The 21,866-nt window shown below is 40.6% G+C and overlaps 1 protein-coding gene across 1 annotated transcript; it reads right to left on the minus strand.

Moving 5' to 3' along the window:
- Positions 1–321: 321 nt before the first annotated feature.
- PDK4 (pyruvate dehydrogenase kinase 4) lies at positions 322–15,467 on the minus strand. Its single transcript, XM_053468420.1, has 12 exons — positions 15,206–15,467; positions 13,492–13,635; positions 9,785–9,926; positions 8,935–9,006; positions 8,081–8,265; positions 6,730–6,819; positions 5,953–6,030; positions 4,143–4,219; positions 3,258–3,356; positions 2,640–2,750; positions 2,024–2,137; positions 322–1,584 (listed from the first exon to the last, which is right to left on the minus strand). Exons 2-12 carry the CDS (start codon positions 13,607–13,609, stop codon positions 1,456–1,458), a joined length of 1,215 nt encoding a protein of 404 aa, XP_053324395.1. The 5' UTR covers positions 13,610–13,635; positions 15,206–15,467; the 3' UTR covers positions 322–1,455.
- Between the last annotated feature and the right edge of the window lie 6,399 nt (positions 15,468–21,866).

The raw sequence follows: 21,866 nt of genomic DNA on the forward strand, positions 1-21,866 counted from the left end.
CATTTATCTACCACCCTCTAAGAAAATGAAAACTTCCTCAACTCTTTACTTACATCTACACACGTGATCCTCTAGGTTTGGATTATGACCTCTTGTTCGAACATTTCTCCTACTTTGATATAAACTTCCCTGTCATTTGAAATATTCTTTTATGTATCGTTTCTATCACATCTCCTCATTCGCTTTCCTCCAAGCCGCACATAGTGAGCTCCATTAAGTCTGCAGATCATAACCTCTGACCTTATATTTGGGGTAATATAGATCAGATAAAACCAGCACCCTTATATCCAATAGACAATTAGTAAATCAGAGAACATACAATGCACATTCAGTATTCTTTAATTTCTAATCACACAACACTTGCATGAATGCAAACATAAAACATAACTTTCAACACAATGTGAAAATGATGTTATGCAAGATGGAGGCATATAGAAAAAAAGATGGACTTGGGTTTCTAATAAATTAAGATTTAGACAATGCATTGTCTTAAAATAATTAAAAAATTGTATTGAAATAAAAGAAGAATCCATAATAAAACGTGTAACATTTGGAAAGGCCTTCTATTAATGAAATGACTTTCGAAATTCTATGGAATAAAATGTTTTGTTTTCTTTAAAAAAGGTTTCTTAGAAGAAGAGTATATCCTTATATCTGGGGTATAAAGAAGTACTTCTAACACTGGCAGAATGCCCACTTTGCAGATCTTACTACATCATACACGTAAAAGGGGCCTTGATGATATTTCAATGAAAGTTTTGGGGGTATATATATAATTTTTTTTTTTTTGTAAAGCAGGGTCTAACATGAAACATGGTTGTTATTTTGAAATCCAACACAATAGTTAGTGGTAAGGTTAGATTCCGCAGAGAAATTAGGATTGCACTTATTATTATCCCCTTAAGAGGGACACAGTACATTGATATAATATTGGTTAAGATCTGCTGTTCGCAAACTTTTTTTGTCCTCCCCACAGTACGTGTTAGGTCTCGAAGGACTATAACGTAACTGTCAAGTAGGACGTTTTTCCCGATTCACAGACGCAGGGTTAACCCCCCTCATATAAGAGTAACAGGGAAATAGCTTAACATACATCATCAATACCAGTTTAAGATCACACCAGCTATGAATTCTGACCCTCCAACACTCTGGAAACATATTCTTCTTGCGATCATGAATGGATGGTAAAAACGCATCATTTGGAGTAATTCCTGTAGCAATGAAGCACCGTGTACAGTTAAAGGTGAAGATTTGCAAAAGTATATTCCTACTAGCTAAAGATTTTGCATCTTCTGGTGGTGACAATTGACTTGCTCTCCCTATTGCATCTCTGGCCAGCTCGAGCACAGTACATTCTGCCGGTTCCTGGCAATATAACACACGCAAGGAGTGGTCCTGGGCAATTAAGTGCTTGATCCCCCTTCCATTTTCCTGGGAATGTCTTCAGCACATGTTCTACCTTGCCAGGTTCTTTGGTTCACTGCTTGGAATACACCAATCATCTGCTTCTGTACAGAATTTATAATGTTTCCACGCAGACTTGTTGAAGACCGGTAACCTTTCTATGGATTCAGATGATAGTGCCTACAGAATGCAAACAGCAAGAAATGTTAAATACCGTGCTTTACAAACAATATTAAAAAAAAGTAATATTTGAAGTTAAAGTGAAAATCTGACCAAAGATGGGATTAAAAAACAAATAAAAAGACCGACCTAAAACGTATTCATCACACTACGGAGCAAAGGTTAAAAGGAAGAAATATTAATACGTTGACTTGGTGAGTGGCGTTTAATATATAACTAATGGAAGCGAAAACAAAGTACACGTTTCCCATTCTGTAACCTCTCCACCAGTTAATGATGAATGCCTTTAAGCAAAGACACCATCACATGATGCACAGGTATGAAATAATGTTCTCATTATTTACTGGCAACGGGTTCTTTCCCCCCCAAGCAAAGAATGGAATTATAAAAAGAAAAACAGGACCAAAAAAAGAAAAAAATTATAATAGAATCACATTACCTTTAAATAAATAACAGCATCTGTTCCGTAGCCTTCCATAGAATGCAGCATTAAGTCCCCTTGGAAGTATTTGGCATATAGGCGGGAGATTGGCAAGCCATACCCAAAACCAGCCTAAAAATATATGGTTATACGTTACAAAAGGTGTCATAATTGCGGTTCTACTCTAAAGTTTCACAGCATATCAAACCGAAATGTTTTTTTTTTTTTTGTTTTGCAGGCAACTTTATTCAACTGAATAAAGTTGATTAGCCCAATAATAACTTGTACAATGAAACAAATAAACGTACAGATTATTTTCTTCTATTTATATACCACCAACTATTTATGCAGCACTTCTCACAGTCCATACATTCAAAAGGGTCTGAAAACCAGAACTTACAGACTAAGATGAGCCGCTACATTAGATAAGGAGAGTCCGGCTCGCTAATAGAGCTTAGACAGTTCTAGCTGCCTCGATGCATACATTTTGCTTACAGACACACAATATAGGTTAACCAACTAACAATACAAACAACACACTTATTTCTCTGTGTTATAAAATATCATGGATGTACTGGTATGGTGTGGTGTGGTGTGGTATGTGCGGAGGTAGGATAAGAGCCATGATTCTTACCAAAGGTGCATTACGTGAGTTGTCCATCATTGGTCTGGGAGCGGTGGAATACATGTAGCTGAAAAGTCGCTCTATTTTCCTCATTGGTACTCCTCCTCCATTATCAGATATCTAAATAAAAGGTGCAGGGACACAAAGATTTGTTAGTAAATGCACAAAAGGGTCTGTACACATTGTCTATGAGGAATACACTGCTTGTCTGGGGGGGGGCACCTAAGAAACAATGTAGCATCTCACTAGTCGCTACACATATTAATTAAAATCACAGAGTTTCACTCATGGACAGCTGGATTCCAGGATGAGCGCTCCGATACTCTATAAGGGGCTGAAATCATTCAACCGCCTGCTATTCTGAAACAACCGCTCCCAGCCGCATATCCTTGGGAGGTCAGACAGATAGCGTTTGAAACCCCTGCTTGGTGTGCAGTTCTCATTAACGTGTAACTTATTTCAGACCCAACACTACGGAGAATGCCGAGGACATATTTTCATCTGTCCTTTCACCTGTAATTACCGGCTCATTAAACTAAATTGTCTTGATAAGCACAAGTTATCCGTTTCCACAGACACGAAGCAGGGGAGCAGATGTGTTTGTAGAAGGATCTTCCAGGCCGTTACCTTAATAGTCAGGTCTTCTTTTCCTAGGACGACGTTCACTTTAACCGGCGGGAGAGAAGGGCTGTCCTCATGATACTCCACGGTCGCCCGCATGGCATTCTGCAAAAACGCACAACAGTAACATAAATAACAAATACTGACTTTATACCGTATCCAAAATCTGTAAACCCGGCATCCACAGCCACAATTTTACATTACACAAAAAACACATAGCGGTATACAGGGTTAAACAATTTTTTTTATTTTGTTTAGGAGTCAGGAAGAGATACATTCATAAATATCAATGAAAATTAGTAGAAAAGGTTTTTTAAAAAAATTATAATATATATATATATATAGCCAAGACTACAGTAAGGTTATTGTACATAAGAATACAATAAACTACATAAGAAGTGGAGACACACACGCTATTATCAAAAAAATCTGATTCAAAATACAGGAAACCAATTAAACCAAAAACTTAATACCAAACCTAATAACACCGTCTGTGTCTTAGAAAGGCTGGAGGTCAATATACTAAGTTTAGCTTCATGGCATTTAGTTGTCTGATCTAGCAGAGACCCGATACATGATCTGCCGGGGGCCTGGATGTTTGGGAGATCTCTCATACTGTCCAGTACGTGGTAGCTGCAGTCACAGTGGGACACGCAGCATTAACACTACTTGATCATGACCTCAGTAAAATGCCATCACACTGATGCCATGAAAGGTTTATTTAGAGCACAGAGAATACTTACAAAAATTCTAGGGAAAAAAAAAAAAAAGACCATTGTCGTCATATTACGGAAATAACATTTTTTTACTACCAACATTACTTTGAAATTTTTACCAATATTAGACGCACACGACATTAATTCAAGAGATTTCACGCTGATAATACTGTACCTTAAAAAGTTCAAACAGCATGTGATACAAATGAGAAGGGACATAGACGATATTAATAGGCTGTCCGGGGGCCTTTCCTGTAAATATAAAAACAAGACAAATAAATGACTTATTTTTGGTACAAATAAGGAATATGCTGTTCCTCTACTAAAGCGCAGGGACATCTTCTCTATCACTATTAACCAGTCAAACCTGCCAAGAAATAATTGCCAATCAAATATTTACTCAAATCATATATTTTTTTAAGGGGTGTTATAATTCTAGCCTGTAGTCATGTGACACAAGGACAGGTACAGACTAGCTGCGTATACCGTATTTGCTCGATTATAAGACGACCCTGATTATAAGACGACCCCCCAAAATCTGAATATTAACTTAGGAAAAAAAGAAAAAGCCTGAATATAAGACGACCCTAAAGGAAAAAAGTTTTACCAGTAAATGTTAATTCATGTAAACTATTTTTTTTAATAAAAGCTATGATTGAGAAAAATATTTTTTTTTTGTTTTTATTTCTTGTATTTTCCAACCTGTCCCCCAGTTACGCACATCTGCCCCCAGGCTTGCCACACCAATATGGCACTGTGGCCCATGATATGCCTTTTAACCCTCTATATGCCACTGTGCCCCATGGTATGCCTTTTGACCCCCTATGTGCCACTCTGCCTCCAGAAATGCCTTATACCCCTATATCCCATTCTGGCATTTAGGGGGTTAAAATGCATATTATGGGGCAGAGTGGCATATAGGGAGGTATAAGGCATTCCAGGAGGCAGAGTGGCATTAAGGGAGTTAAAAGGCATTATATAGAGCACTCTGCCTCCAGAAATGCCTTATACCCCTATATGCCACTCTGGCATTTAGGGGGGTTAAAAGGCATATTATGGGGCAGAGTGGCATATAGGGAGGTATAAGGCATTTCAGGAGGCAGAGTGCACTATTAAATGCCCCCTTAACGCCACTCTGCCTCCTGAAATGCCTTATACCTCCCTATATGCCACTCTGCCCCATAATATGCCTTTTAACCCCCTAAGTGCCAGAGTGGCATATAGGGGTGTAAGGCATTCCAGAAATGCCCTACACACACACACACACACACACACACACACACACACACACACACACACACACTTACTTACTTACTTACCGGTGCTTCCAATTTCCTGCTGTATTGCCAGGGGCAGCGGGTTGACGTCTCATTCCGCGGCAGCCGGAAGGAGGTGGAGTTGGCAGCGGGGGTTTGTATGCGTCCGTCGCAAATACCTTCCCCGGCTGTCAGAGATCAGGAACTCTTGAACTCTGATCTCTGACAGTCGGGAAAGGTATTTGCGACGGACGCATACAAACCCCCGCTGCCAACTTCACCTCTGGAAGCACCGGTAAGTGTGTGTGTGTGTGGGGGGGGGGGCGACGACAGGAGGATCCAGGTCCCCTGCAGCGGTGCGGGGGATCTGGATCTTAGTCTCCTAATCAGACCTCTATTTGAGGTCTGATTAGAAGACGACCCCGATTATAAGACGAGGGGTATTTTTCAGAGCATTTGCTCTGAAAAAAACCTCGTCTTATAATCGAGCAAATACGGTACTTAAATTGCTAGAAAACTCCAATACTGTTTAAAGAAGCGTCTTCAGATGAGCCATCAGAGATGAAGATCAACTAATAGAACAAGTATAAATTATCTAAAAGCTATATACTGTTATAAACGCTAAAGAAAAAATAATCTTGCCTATGACAAAAAGTGACAATATTATACTGGGATTATTTTTAGATTTTGTCTTTGTCCCTTGTCCCAGATCCGGTGCTATTGACTTACCGTTGGTCTGCATTATTTCCAGCTCAGGGGCAGCTAAATAATATTGATCACAAAGCATCTTTGAATTTTCAAACGCGTCTGCAATACAGAAGGTTATGAACTCTTTGTTAATAAAGAATTAATTTTTCAGGACATTTAAAATCGGTTTCCACATCTAAATCAGTAGGTTTTTTTTTTTTTACATTTTTTAAAACAGGTTTTGTTTTTTTAACATTTCAGAAAGTAAAATATTGGTTACAAGTAGCACTAGATATATTGGCATAAATGACAAATTAAACAAGGGACATATAATCAGGAAGAGTTCCCCCAAAAATCAAAGGGAGCACTTTCTACGCATGCACAGTGCTGGGGAGCTGGGACTGAGTATTCAGGGCATTCAGTGGGACATTTTCTGAAAGCTATATGTCTGGGGAGCTGGGAAAAAGCATATGCGCATAGGGGAGATTCCGATTTTATTTTATTATTTGCATGCAGAGGGTATACTGATCCCAATTTCATCTTACAAAACATTCTGCCTCTCGCAATCCTGAAGCAGGAATGTCTAATTACAGGAAGGCGCGCTATATGAATCGATAGCGAAGGGTTTAAGTGCACCATGTTATATCTGCACGTACTATCCGTAACAATCACTAATGAAGATATGTAGCCGAGTAAAGGTCAAGGAAATTCCAACAAAACAACCGTTACAAAAACCCCATCTCTTTATAAACTTAACGTGTCATCAACGGGGAAAGGACTGTACGCTAAAAGTGCAAAGCTGGTAAAGCACACACTTACCCTGTACAACTTCAACTACGTCACAGTTTGGGTCAATGCTGCCAATGTGTTTCGGGTGTGCTGGATTAGTTCCGCCATCAAACAGAAGGGCTAAAACAAAACATTCAAACAGTTAGATTTTCATACCTAGGAACTGTCTTTGTTTGACGTGGAGGCTCCGGGTGAAGCAGGGCTTCCCAGAGTCTCCAGGACACCCTCCTATATCCTCAGGCAAAGCCACTCACCCAGAAGGGGAAGAACTCCTCATAGAATAAACCTGAACTCCTAAAGTTTTACAGCGCTTTTTTTTTTTTTTTTTTTTTTTTTAATATATATATATATATAGTGTTCTAGCAGCCAGAAAAAGACCATCAAAATAAAAACTGCTGCCCCTTCAAACTTTTTTTGTAACATAAAATAAACAAGCAGAATCACATATAATTTAAAAGTCAATACACACGGATGAGGACACATAGCAATATCATGTTTCAGTCCATGACAAGGACAAAGGATTTTCTACGTACTATTTAAGGGAAAAACAGCAAATGAGTAGAACCCAAAAATCCTAAACCAGCAAATTGTAGGATTTAAAAGGGCAGCAATCGCTATTTTTAGGGATGAAAAGTCAAGCGTCGATAAGCCTGGAAAATATTTAGTCAAAGGCTGAAGTTTAACAATCTAACTAGGAAAAAAAGAGCAAAGTCCTTAAGACTGAATCATAAAAGTTATTGCAAGGCAAAGATACCAAAATACAAACCGTATACCAGACTATTTTTGCCCCTGAATAATAAAATTGTGGTATTTATCATAAACGATGATTTGGAGTTTATTCTCTCAGTCGATTGCGTAACATACATCTGATGCAATAAAGGTCGCTTGCACCGGAGTTGGTATTTATGCCCAAACCCCCATACGTGTAACGAGCTGTGACTCATTGTTTGCGAAGGGAAACTCCCAATTACTTAAGAGGAGTTCTGCTGTGACCGTGCCAGCGGATGGGATTATTAATGGGTATAAGCCTTTTGAGCAGAAATGTGTGTATATTATTTTTGTTAATAGTTTTATATAGCGCCATCATACTCTGCAGAGCTGTACAATGGATAAACAGGACATAACAAGTAGTGTATAACATAGCAATTTGACTTACAGAATTATATATATATATATATATATATATATATATATATATATATATATATATATATATATACACACACACACACACACACACATTCAATGTTTCTGAAATGGACTCTCTGGAAAATAAAAATGGTCTTATATGATTATATATTAAATATATATTATTCCTTCACTTCTTGGGCTAGTATACAAGTGCTTTTATTGATCATTAAAACAAATGAAATAGTCTTACTGTGTTGGTTAATAAGCATCCTGATGGATATTCGGCTCATGTAAAAGCGGTCTAAGAAGTACTGAACGTTCTGATTGGTGACGGGATCAACTCCAAAAGCTTCCTTATATTCAATCACACCTTGGGCCATTGTGGGGACCACATTGTTGTGTCGGTTTCGGATGTTCACGAGTACTTCTGTAAAGCTTTGGGGGGGTCAAACAAAGAATAGCATTACACGACAGTAGGAGGCATAATAAAGAGTAACTAAAATCGCATTACATAGAATGATTAAAACACGTTACAATCCTCATTCAAAGGATCAAGACTACAAATGCTTGGAACGCCAGGCGTGTACGGGGCATTTCCCGGAGCAATCTCATTCTTATTACCACATAATATGATTGTTAATAGAACAAAAGGCTACTGCACACAATGCAGAGAAAGACAGTGTTCTTTCTACCGTGATCCATTATGCTGAACTACAACTCCCATCATCCATTAGCAGCCCCATCTGCCTTTAGATTTCCAATGTCTAGCCTTGGATATTAGGGGTAAAAGCATCTCCTAAACCACCGAACCACACAGCAGCTTTATGCACTGAAAATACGCTTCACGTTTACAAGCGGCTCATTCTTTCCATCTTGCCCGAGGAAACGTCTGCAACCAAACCGCTGAATTAACAGAAATACCTAAGCCTGTAGTATAAACAAGCACCTCGCGCTCGCTAAATTGCCATAAATATTGAAGACAACATGTGCCCGACGGTTAAGCGGTTGTCGCGAAATCACACAACAGTGTTTTGACAATACAACAGCATGTCCGTGTCACAAACAAACAATACTGACGAAAAACGTGACATCAATCGCGCTTACTCTGACAACACTCGCTGGTCTTCTGGATTCTTCTCAACAAATTCCGTCAGCTCCATCAAACTCTGTATATACCTGTATAAAAAGAATAAAGAGTCAGACACGCACGTCAAAGAATTCATACTCTTTGCTAGTAATTCACATAATCAAAGACACAAAACGTTCACAATTTATAGGGGGCTTTCAAAACCTACACTGAATTTGCTGCTGTTCAGGTCCTAGGACCGCACTCAGATCCATTAGGCCTGATTTTTACTCCAAACGCAGCAGTTTTGATCTTCAGTCCTTTACTAAAAACTGATATTTACAATAAAATTACTACAGGGCTTAGCTGTGGGAAGGTAATTGGCTTTTAAGTACAATTTTACATCTGTATTTATTATTATTTGTAGTATTTTATTTTAGAGTGAACTTTTTTTTCTTTTATACACACATATATAGTCTATATATATATATATAGTCTGGTTCTATACATTCTGAATCTGTACATCAGATGACCTGAGTGTATCGGACACTCTTTGCAGATCCATTATTTAAAGCAGATCTGTCTAGGTTTGTTGGAAAATACTCCCTTAAATCCACATTGTATGGAAACGCGACACAACTTCACTCCCTAATGAAAAACGTCAGGCAAGGAGGGAGAATTGTATCTATTGTGTCGCGTGGCAGACCGCGATTCACCTCCTGGAGCCCACCTATTCTGTGTATTGTAACTGTAGTCTCAGTTGTATGGTTTGTGACAAAACATTACAAATCTGCTTTAAGTGCTACAATAGACGGGGATCGGGCCGCCGCTAGGTTTTGGGCAGCTGGTTGTGCTCGTTGATGCGGTGTGCATGCGCTGGATACTCACCAGCTCTGGACAAGCTGCACCGAAGGGGTGCCCAACAGGGGATCCGGCAAGATGTAGATCTCGCGCATGATATTCGCCAGTCGCACAGGTAGCTCTTGCCGCAGAAACACGAACGACGTTTTCTCACAGCCGTTGGCGGAACCTGGAATAAGAAGAAGATTGGTTCATCGTTTGTTCCAAGATCTTTAATACAAAGAATATTAAAAAGAAAAATGTACTACGCCCCAAAATCCATGGTGTGCCTGGGGTTATTTTACATATGGAAGTGTAGTATTCCCCGACCAAGTAGTTTGTGGGGTCCGAGGGATTTAAACGAACACTCGTGAACTTCTGCTGCATAAAGTACATTGAGTTCTGGCTAAACTGGGCTCCAGTCTGCCATCAGCTGCAACTCCTATCACACTCAGCCAGCCAGCCAGTGTGCGGTAGATCCATCTTCGCTTTAGAGAATCGGTTCTGGGAAGCTATAACTCGGGCTACATATTTAATCTTCGTTCTGCCGCGCCTGCACCGAGGGTTCATTATTAATATTTGGCAGAGCGGCCGCTGCCGGCAAATCTAACATTTCATCGGCATTAATTGCATAGTAACACGCTCGCTAAAAACATCGCTATCAGCACACAGCACACAGGGGCAGCGACTTTGAACTTTATGACGGGCCGGCACGCATGATCTCGCTTGAGCGTGCGTATTCACCGGGAACATCCAGTATCGGGGAAATAAGGCTGTTATGAAGGCGGAAGGCTGTTATTAATAAGGTTTTTCCACTTAATGTGACGCTTTTATATTTCACCTTACTTTGGAATAAATAAATAGTCTTTTTTTTTGTTTATTTATTCGTTTTCCGTAAGTATGTAATGGATCACGGAGCCGCGTGCCTTCCTAAGTTACATGAAATCAAAGCTCATTGTCCTCTAATAGCCGGATGAACAGCTGCCAGGGTTTCTGGGTGTTATCTTCGCCAAGCCTCTTTTAGTGAACTGTGTGACCGGTTATCGACACAGCTCGGTCCTTGCACTCCTGATCCGGAGAAAAACTCCCGCGTCAACGGATCCTGCTATTGACTTTGGTGGAAGCTGCAGTATTCTGGGACATGTTTATCTCCACCGCACGCACGGTCTCCTCCGTATGGGAAGAAGGCTATCACTGTCTATGTCTCTCTCATGGTGATCTATAAGAACCCTGATCCCCCTCAATAATCAAACATATAATATAATATTTATATATATTATATACATTATATATAGTCTATTCAATAAAAGGAGGGTTGACCAGTTGTGCTCTGGCTCCTATACATTATAAAGACCAGTTCTCAGGATGACCTTTGCTGGGCTTGTATAATGCATAGTTATATCAGTGGGATTTCGGCAAAGTCTATTAAATTCTACATTGTACAGGGCCAGCTCACTACTTAGTAAGAGGTATAATCACTAACAGAACATATATAACAACATATGAGCGGATTTATTATTAATATATCCCGGGATACCCCGGCACCACTGCACGCCCGCCAGCTTCCTATTAATATAACCAGGGAAACGGCCTGCCAATTCCTGGAACTGGCATAGATCTAAACCGCTACATAAATGGCCCTCTTCCATATTTCTCAGAACTACTGCCCCCCCCCGCGTAAAAATACCCCGGTCTGTACAGCACAACAGTAAATGAAGTCAATCGCCTGTAATGGAGCTACAGCAGCTGCCAGAAACATGTGTTTTCCAGAACCGTACATTCCAAGGAAAAGCCACAAAAACAGAGGCTATTTTTTATTGCCCCCTCCCCCATTTCATAATAGTCTATGGAGTATGAAAGGCCAAAATGACTCCTAGGAAATATTTGTATTTATTACTTGTACGATAATATTAATTTCATTATTATTTGATGACGTATTATTATTATTATTATTGTAATTAATTGGCATTATATTGTTAGTTTCAGCTCCCGGTTACACTATAGGAATGCTGAATGCAAAAATAAATAAATAAATAGATTTACGTGGGTTTAACACAAGGACTCGTGTAATCACAGATTATTGGATTGCCGGATTGACTAAAAGGTCTGTATTAAGTGAGATAACGGGCAGGAATTCCAGGAAAGTGCTAAATATATAATGATTAATGAACACGCGCGTGAGGGAGATGTAGTGTGAGGGAGGTGTAGTGTGAGGGAGGTGTAGTGTGAGGATGCGTAAGTGGCTGCTATGGCAGACGTGCCGAGCGCAGCCTTTCAGAGCCCTACCTGGATATTTTATGTTCAAATCAGATTTGCAGATTGCAGAACATTATTATTGGGATTTTAGCGAGAATGCGCAGGTTCAAGCCCCAAAAAAGATCATGACACCAGTTTGCCGCTGTAATGCCTTTAACAGGGGATCTCATGTGTGTGGTAGAGGTTAACACAGTAAGGGAATATAAACACACACGGGATAGGCATAAAGCCATCCTGACAAGACCAAGGAAAGATTAAAGTTCGACTCCTTACAGTAGGAAGAAAAGTTGGACTAGATAAGCCGAACGGGCATCTAACATATAATTCTACGTTCCTCTCTACATACGCAAGCTTGTGAGATAGGTTACTATACGAAGTATATGGCGGCAGTGTGCATGCGCACTTCTTCTGCATTCAGGACACAGTTTCTCTTTAACCGTGAAAAGCTGCCAGAAGTCCCTCTGTTGCTCCAAAATAGTTCTCTTTCCCATTTCATTTGACGATTAATCATTTTTTAACTGATGGGAAACGTCCTGTTTCGTGGCAGATGGGTTCACTTGATGCTAAACACACAATCTCCGGACCGGCTATTTACTTCACAAGAAGTAGAACATTAACCCGAAGGATTATGCTGCTGCAGCAGAACAAGAACAGGAAAACAACTGGGGCGGCGATGACAAGTTATGCCGACTCAACAGAAATGATTTACCACCTATGGCAGGGGTGTCCAACCTACGGCCCTCCAGCTGCTGCAGGACTGCATCTCCCATACTCCTCGGCCAGCCCCTGAGCTGAAAGAGCATTCTGGGAGATGCAGTCCTGCAGCAGCTGGAGGGCCGCAGGTTGGACGCCCCTGACCTATGGCCTGGACAAGCAGGGACATAGGGAGACGGAAGAACCGTAGGGGCATTAAACGTTGACAAACGTTATTAAAAGAAACCAAAAACACGAATCAACATTACCTGTATTTTGTATAATAAAATAATATATATTTTATAAATTTTTTGTTTTTTTATAAATAAAATAATTATATATATATATATATATATATATATAATGCATTATAATGGCAATGCTAATGAAGTCCATTCCCTGCAGACTTTCATTAGTGTCAGGCTGGGTGATTGCGACCGAGGCATTGTATGGTTTCCCGCAAGGCAGTATAAGGAATCGGGTGTTTGTCTAGTAGATTGAGCTGTAACAGAGCCAGAACGCACGCAAATGGCTACTATGCACCTGCCAGATAATATTATACAATATTAAGAAAAATATACTTTCATCGGATACTAGAGAGAACCGGTGGGAGATCCCCTCTCAGAGCGAGTAGGAAGGCACGTAGGCTTTTTATAGGGGTCTTGCATTATTGCATGTGATCGGCTTTGTGATCTAAACAATATTAATGCAATTGAAAAAATGGGTAGCCATGGCCGCTAGCCCACATACTTCCAGCAGTCAGTGTTTTTACTCAGCATAGCACAGGAAAACAATAGATTGCTTACCAAAGTCAATGAACTGCTTCATGGAAAGGGGTGAAGGAGAGAAGCGGCTGAACTTCTCTATCTGCTTGGGAGCGTTGGCCAAGGCGGCATTTTTCAGCAGGAATCGAGCAAACCTCATCCTGGCGATAAAAGAGGATCCTTCACCTGTACATGAAAAAGGAATACAAAAGGGGTTCAGGTACATCATACATATACATACATTCCCCTACCACTTCTGATGGGAGGCTGTTCCACTTATCCACCATGCTCTCAGTACAGATAACATTCCTTTACGTCACAAAATGTAAGCAGTTTTGTTGCATGACATATGATGTCACAAACATAAAAGTTTATTTTTTTTCTTGTATTTACTACAGAACTTACTGAATGTTGAGTTTAAAATAAATGATGGCGAGAAAAGGAGTACATCTGATCCCGTTTATACGGATTCAGAAATGTTACTACACATGGTGAGTGAAAGGATACATTACTGATACACAATAATAGTTAATTGTATTTTTATAATTTCTTTACATAGCAGTCCGAGAATAAGAAGCAATAGCAATTAGGCAATCTGAATTTAGAAGCGAATGTTCATACACCTCATGTTATTTTAGACTCGTGTATAATGAGCAGTCTTTCTAACCGTCCGAAAAGAGGGAAAATGTGAGTCTTGGGCGTGAGATTTTAAATTATTGCACGAATGCAACATCTTCCTCGGGATCAGTCTTCACTGCCCAACATCTGCATGGTATGGATTACATGCGGGGGTCTCTTATACAGTAAAGCGCTATGAGACTCCAGTACACTAGAGGGCAGTCTCGGGGCTCTGCAGACAGTCACTGTACAGTGAGAGGGGTCAGGCTGGGTGATCCACACAGAGGGGGATTATGAATAAATCATTATTAATTATTATTATTTGTTTTATATAGCGCCATCGTACTCCATAGCACAGATAATGCACTGTAGGAGTTTGGGTAGAATATTAAGTGTGTAAGTTCTGGTATAGGAGGACTGTCAGTCTCAGGATAAAGCAGGGAGGCTACATCAGTCTCTTAGATGTGCAAAGGTCCATATTCTACATGCTCTATCAGCAAGCGTGCGTAATAAATGCCACTAATACACTTAACGTGACATCAGTTTGAATTCTTTTAGAATCGGAAGGTTGGGCTCAGGACATGGTCATCGAGTCGGTCAGGTCACCTGTTTTGTACAGTGTATGGTCCAGTATAGTAGGATGGTCATGTTCTGTATATGGGCCATATACTGTGAAGCAGACGATCATAGGCCAGTGACCCTGTACAGCGAGGTGCCCATTCCCAGGCCAGTGACCCTGTACAGCGAGGTGCCCACTCGCAGGCCAGCGACCCTGTACAGCGAGGTGCCCAATCCCAGGCCAGTGACCCTGTACAGCGAGGTGCCCACTCCCAGGCCAGTGACCCTGTACAGCGAGGTGCCCACTCCCAGGCCAGTGACCCTGTACAGCGAGGTGCCCACTCCCAGGCCAGTGACCCTGTACAGCGAGGTGCCCACTCCCAGGCCAGCGACCCTGTACAGCGAGGTTTCCAGGCTCAATGATTTAAAGAGCTCTGGGCCGAACTCCTCATCTTGGATAAAGAGCGCACAGACCAACTCATATCCCTGAGGGGGTGATCACAGATGGCTCTATGTACAGGCCAGATGTGACACATAAAGACAGCTGCTGCCCATCACACATTCAGTTCCAAGCTCTTACCTCTTGTTCAGTGATGTGGCCGGTGCCGGTAAACAGTGCGGCGGTTCACACCCTGTGCGGCTGCGAATGAACCGGATTTATTATCGGTGTATGCGGGGTCCAGCTGCTTTGTCCTGTAGGATATGCTAATTCGAATTCACTCCGCTGATGATGCAAGCGCTGAGTATCTTTACTCTTCCTCACAACTCACTCTGCATATCCCCTCCCTCTCTCTCTTCCAGATGCCCCTCGGTGTCTCCCTGATCTCAGTCACGTCCATCTACCTCTACACCGGCCCCTTCAACCCTGTCTTATTATCCTACACCTAGAGGCGGGACTATGAAAGCAAAAGCTCCAACCCACCACCACTTCTTCCTCCAATCAGCGGCAAGCAGTCAGAAAAAAAAAGAGCCCTACTCCCGGCTTCTGAGGAAAGGAAAAAACAAGTGATCCTGTATGGGGGTCGCTAGGAGGAGGGGGCGGAGCCAGGCGGCGATGTTGCCAGGCATACTATTGGCAGCAATCAGCGGATTGGGTCGTGCGTTAACCTGTTCGTTGCTGCAGGAGCAGGGTCTGATGCTGCATTCTGTTACATGACAAGATGTTTTCCCCTATTATTAATGTCTTAGCGTCCCGCCCCTTTCCACGAACTGGAGCTGGAAACATGTTTTCCAGAAGAAGCACAGTATGGGCCACACATTGTGTCCCAGCAGTCAGCAGCACTGGTTATTTCTGCCCTTATCTGGGGTCATTGGCAGGTGAGCTTATGTGCTGTGGCCCAAATATAGCACCAGGCAGGATTGGCCTTAAGTGCTGGTAATTGTTCTAATTTGGTAAATAACATTATACAGGGCTGTGGAATATGATGGCGCTATATAAATCAATAACATTCTAAATATGGATTCTTTTTTTGTCATCCGGTGACCGGTCTACACGTTTGTTCTGGATTTAAAAATCATGTGATGCTTCCACCAAGCTTTATGGGAGTTGTAGTCCTGCACCATCTGGGGGGCCTTCATCATTATGTATCTGACATAATGTATCCATATTTTCACTATTTAAAGAAACATTGTTTCCCCCATACTTTGCGTTATGGTAAAGGATATAGAGAAATGGATCCATATGGTTGATTCGAGAACATTCAGCAACAGAGAACAAGATGCTAAGAAGCTGCGGGGGGGGGGGGGTAAGGCTCTTCTAGGCTAATGGGGCACCTGTGCATATTTAAATCCCCTTTTTGTCTTCATCTCTACCGCTTCTGGGAGGCTGTTCCCCATATCCACCACCATCTCAATAAAGGCAAACGTTCTTACTTTACATTTAAACCTCTGATGAATTTTAGACCATGACCTCTTGTTCTAACTTTCCTCTTGCACTTTGAAACAGGAATCATCATTCGCCATAGTGGCAGGCTAAACAATATATTATTATTATTTATTGGTTTATATAGCGCCATCATATTCCGAAGCGCTGTACAATGGGTAGACAGGACATTACAAGTAGTATGTAACATAACAAATTGATTTACAGAAACAACAGAGGAGTTTACAATCTAGAGGGATGACCCAGTAATGTAACAGAATCCCCAATACTAATGCTTCAAATAGGTGCTTTTAAATAGCAGAATGTATTTTCTGGCTGATTCCTTGCTTTGTTGTATAAACCTAATGAAATGAATAGAGCGGAATGAGAAAAGTTATTAATCCCATTAAGCTACATTGCACACCAGCAAACCACTCGGAGGGTTAATACACGTGTGCTGTTTCCATGCGTTCTACTACCATAGATATGGGTGAATTAGCAGGACAGGCACATAGGAACTAAGTTTAAAGTTATGAATGACTGCAGGACACAAGTTCACAGGGACAGCCTGAGTTACGCAGAGAGCCCCGCACACCCTGCTCTGCCCCCCCTCGTTTTCAAGCATTTCTAGGAACTCTATGTAACGTCGGTACAGAATATTCCTGCTTTCCTGACAAGGGTAAACAAGGAGACAGGCGCCACATCACAAACTTCTCTGATCCAATGAGATCCCGGGCGTCTTTGCAGCGCGAACCTGATTGGTTCACAGACTTGTAAACAGCTTGTCAAACCCACCCATACGTTCATCTTCTGCGGAAAAAAAATGTCAGCGACTTTTAAAGGAAACAGAAAGTACGTGGAAGAAGGTCTCAGCGGCTGTTTTTTTGTTGTTGTTTTTTTATTATTGGGTGAAGGTCTGCGTCACAGATTTTTAGCAGGGATGCTACAAGGAGCTGATCTTTTCCCACACCGCACAGTTGTTTTCCACGCTTTGACACTTAACCCCTTAAGAGCAAGGGCTATTTTACACTACAGGACCAAAGCAATTGTTTTATTTTTTGCTATGTGTTTTCTTCAACCATTATTTTTTTGCTTTATACAACCCTCACCTAGACTTACGGGAGTTGCAATCCCACGCAATCTGAAGGGTTCCTATTATCATAATGTCAACTGAGTGATATTGCAACTGTATATACGGGGGGGGGTGATTAACAATGAGGCAAAAGTGTAATTTGCCCCATGATCACTGGCTGCAAGGGTCCCCCACTTGCTCTAATGTATATATTTATCCTCTGGCATGTTCTCCCCCGGTCTCTCCCCATGCCTTTATTCCTTCAAAAAAATCCCTCAAGACCCACTTCTTTAAGGATGCCTACAACATAGCACATTAACGCCCCCCACATTCCTTTAGCTCACCTTTCCTACTCCCTCTCCTGCAATACTTTTACTAGTGTGGCTGCTCCATCCCTAACAATGGCACTTTTACCTTTTGTGTAATACACCCAACTCCCTCTAGACTGTAAGCTCGTTTGCGCAGGGCCCTCCTCACCTGTTAGTCAATTTGTTATGTTACATTCTACTTGTTATGTCCTGTCTACCCATTGTACAGCGCTACGGAATTTGATGGCGCTATATAAAACAATAAATAATAATAATAATATTTGCCTGCATTGCACAGTAGGAACACAGTGTTTGCTGTGCTGGGTTATTTAAGAGCCCAGATGAGGGCCCACTTGGCGAATGGTTTCCCTCCTCCAGAGAAAAGATATTTCCAGATACACAGACAGACCCCACAGTGGGAGTATATTAAGCAATGGCAGTGTGATATTCTTCCGACTTCCTGTCATGTGACAGGAGCTGCTAATAAGCAGCTTGTTTTGTAGTCACATGTTTCAGTCAGTAAGAGTGGAAGCTATCCGCTTGTAAGGAAAACACAAGGTTCAGACTTACTGGGTCAGGAGCCCCAGCCAGCGCACTGACCACAGGAAAAGAGATAATAAAAGGGTCTGGATCCATGTTTATGAAGTCAGTGTGCATGCATGTGTATGTATTTATGCGAGGAGGACTCTGGATGCATGCATGTGGATATTTGTGTGAATATGTATGTATGTGCATTACGACAGCACAGCAGCATGGCAAATGTCATTATTTATTTTTATACTCTTTTATCTGATGGGTACTTGCAGTTGAGGGCTCTCCCCTTACCCGGGACAAGTACAGCCAAGTGTCTCATATGTGCCCCCCCCGTAAATAACACACAAATACATACTTACTCTATCACACACACTTACATTGCCCTACATGTGATCTGTTGGGATGCTACTGACTAGAGCTTCCCAATCCCGGGCTGAATTATGCTGTGACTGCCTATGAGTGAATAGTACCAGGGTTTTAGGATGGCTTTGGGGTGTACTATAATCATTTGCTGTATTTTTTCACTCAAATAATGTTAGCAAACCACAAGTAAGGTTCAAGCATATTTTAAAAAGGGCTTGAGTCATAAAAGCAAGACAAAATCCTAGCTCCCAGTGTCTTGTGTTGGAAACTACACAATGGGTTTTCACAGCTATCTGATTGCTAGTTTGTTTCTTCCAATCTGCAAAATGTTACCGCAAAGCCCCAAATAACAACCTTGCTTCACAGCACAGTCCACGACGTTAAAGCTTCATGGCCCAGGTTCATTCTGACTACTGTTGTTTAAAACCTGCCTTATAAAGGTCCTGCTGGCTGCAGATGAGACTAATGGGTACAGCCCTAAAAAATGCTAGGTCAAAAATACCTTCCCTCCAGAACTCTGCCTCTGCATGTCTTATTTCTCTCTAAACACCCTCCCTCTGCTTTTGCCTTCATCACAAAATTTATATATATATATATATATATATAAATATAAATATAAATATATCCTGGGGCTCCTTGTAACAGTGTTGCCATAGATCCCCACCTGATCTTAGCCCGCCACTGTGTATATAACACATATATAACACAGCCGAAAGACATAGAATTCTATTTTGTCATTGCTATGAATATTGCAGCCCAAATTTTGCACAATATTTCATACATCTATGAAAATGAGTTATACAGGCTGCCTGCTCCCTTTACAGGAGCCCGTATAGTATTTGTTCTTACAAGGAGTTGGTTCCTGCCTTCTAACCCAGACTGCTGGGGAGAGAAGCCAAGTAAGTGAAAGGTCACACAACGCTGCTGTTTACCATGAGACACAATGAGGAAAGAACATTGTGTGAAGATATTCCCCCCCCACCCTCTGCATCTTGTCAACGTGACTCTGATGGAAATAAAATGCCATTATAATCCTTGTTGGGTTGTGGAGCGCTGTGCCTGGTTTCACCATTCACGTAGGAAGGCTAAGCAATGCTTGCTATGAAGGATCAGACTGTCCTAACACCCTCCATCTGTAAACAGGTGAAACGAATATACCCCAGTCATTCATTACATTTTTTTTCCAGTTACTTATCATTACCGAGAATCAGTATACAAAACAACACATAAAAGGGAATATTTAAAGTTTTTGGGTGATTAATATTAGGCAACATGGGGCTCATGACAACTGCTGGCTGGTAGAAAAAATGAAATATAAATGAATTAGACAATAAACAATCAAGAGATTTATTTGTAGGGAGATGCAATCCTAAAGACGTAAAATGAAAATGTTTTATAAAATTTGCAGTTTATTATTTTTATTATTGAGATCATGCTATTCTGCTACAGCCCCAACTAAATAAATAAATAAATAAGACATAAAAATGTTTTTGTGCAGAGAATCACCCGCTCCAGTAACAATTTAATTTTATACTAACACACACTCACTGTTTCTCTCACACTCTTACTCTTTTATACACACTTACATTCCCTGGAGCATACTGCCCTGCCGCCTCTGTGAACAGGCTGACCCAAGATGGAATGGCCTATAAGATAAATTAGGGACAGCCCCGGGGGGGCTATTGCCCCACTGCACCCTGGGCCAGCCTGCCCGAGTAAGGTTAGATTTGGACATGTATATATCAAAGCTCATAAGGGGTGTTGGTGCGCATGGCTGGACTTTTATCCCTGGCAATCTGCTGATCCAATGCAGTGCCGGGGCCACCTCAGAATCATTAGTCCAGCACAGTAACAATTGGTTAAAGTAAGTTCTCTTACCAAGTCATAAATGTTGACAACTCTGGGTAGAACTTGCATGAAATAAATGCATCCAGTCGTTGCGGAAAGGGATCTTCCTTAAATTTGAGTGATCATGAACATGAAGCTAAGTTTCCAATATGTTGTAATGATAACTTTTATGCAGGAACAGACTTGATTAGTATTAGTAGTATAGTATCAATCAAAATATAACAAGACTGACAACACTGACATCGTCCAAGTGTGCAGATAAAGGAAGTTTATTGGAATAAAAGTGGATGAAACCAGGTTTTTGTCATTGCCAACATACATTACTGTACACAGCACTGGATTTTATTCTCAGGAAAGATTTTTTATAGGACCTTTAAATGCATAATTTATGATTATCCCTTTATGTTAACACTCTGTCTACTCTGTGTCCAATATGGCAATATCTATTGTTGATTTAATGCATAAAAGGATGTGAGATAATAATAGTACTACTAAGTACTAACAATAATAACAGTAATGGATTTCATTCTAGCAGTAGTAGAATCTTAATGCGAAGTCATTATTGATAAGAGCTACAAATTCGATTTTATTACATTAGTTAAGATACATACATATTTTAATGTGCTTACCTTTTATCTTATTGTAAAAAAATCTATTTATTTTACTGCTAGCCAACCTGTTGAAGAAAAAAGTTACATTGCACAAATCGACATTAACATAGGGAAAATTAGGTTTTGCATTGTTAACACTGTAAAAAAAGGTAAACAAGAAAGGCAATTAATATATAATATTTACCATATGGGTTTCTATGAGAAATGAGTCAAGCAATAAAACATGCAGGGTAGTTAATTATTAACTAGGTTTTATTAGTAAATAAACACCTAGATCATTATTTAGTGTCACAGTATATTGTGTTCTGTTATCTTCAACAGTCTGTAGCCCAGCATTGAGCCATTACACTATATCATACTGTGCAAAGTGGGAAAATGTGGTTCTTTGAGATAATAGTGTGTTCTTCTCTATAGGTCAGTTTTACCTGTATGTGTTTGTTAAACCTTGATTCCCCTTTTGAATGTTTAGTGTACTCGCTCAAATTAGGTAGTATTTTCTTAATAAGTAGGACTTTCTTTTGATGATATATTTATACAGTATATGTATATTAACTATTAGACTATATTAGACTTGTGCGTTCAGATTCGTATAAATTGCAAATTTACAACATTTTGGAAATTTGCAGATTTGATCAGCCAAAAAG

This window comes from Spea bombifrons, chromosome 5 (genome assembly GCF_027358695.1).
Source record: "Spea bombifrons isolate aSpeBom1 chromosome 5, aSpeBom1.2.pri, whole genome shotgun sequence".
Classification (NCBI taxonomy): Eukaryota; Metazoa; Chordata; class Amphibia; order Anura; family Pelobatidae; genus Spea; species Spea bombifrons.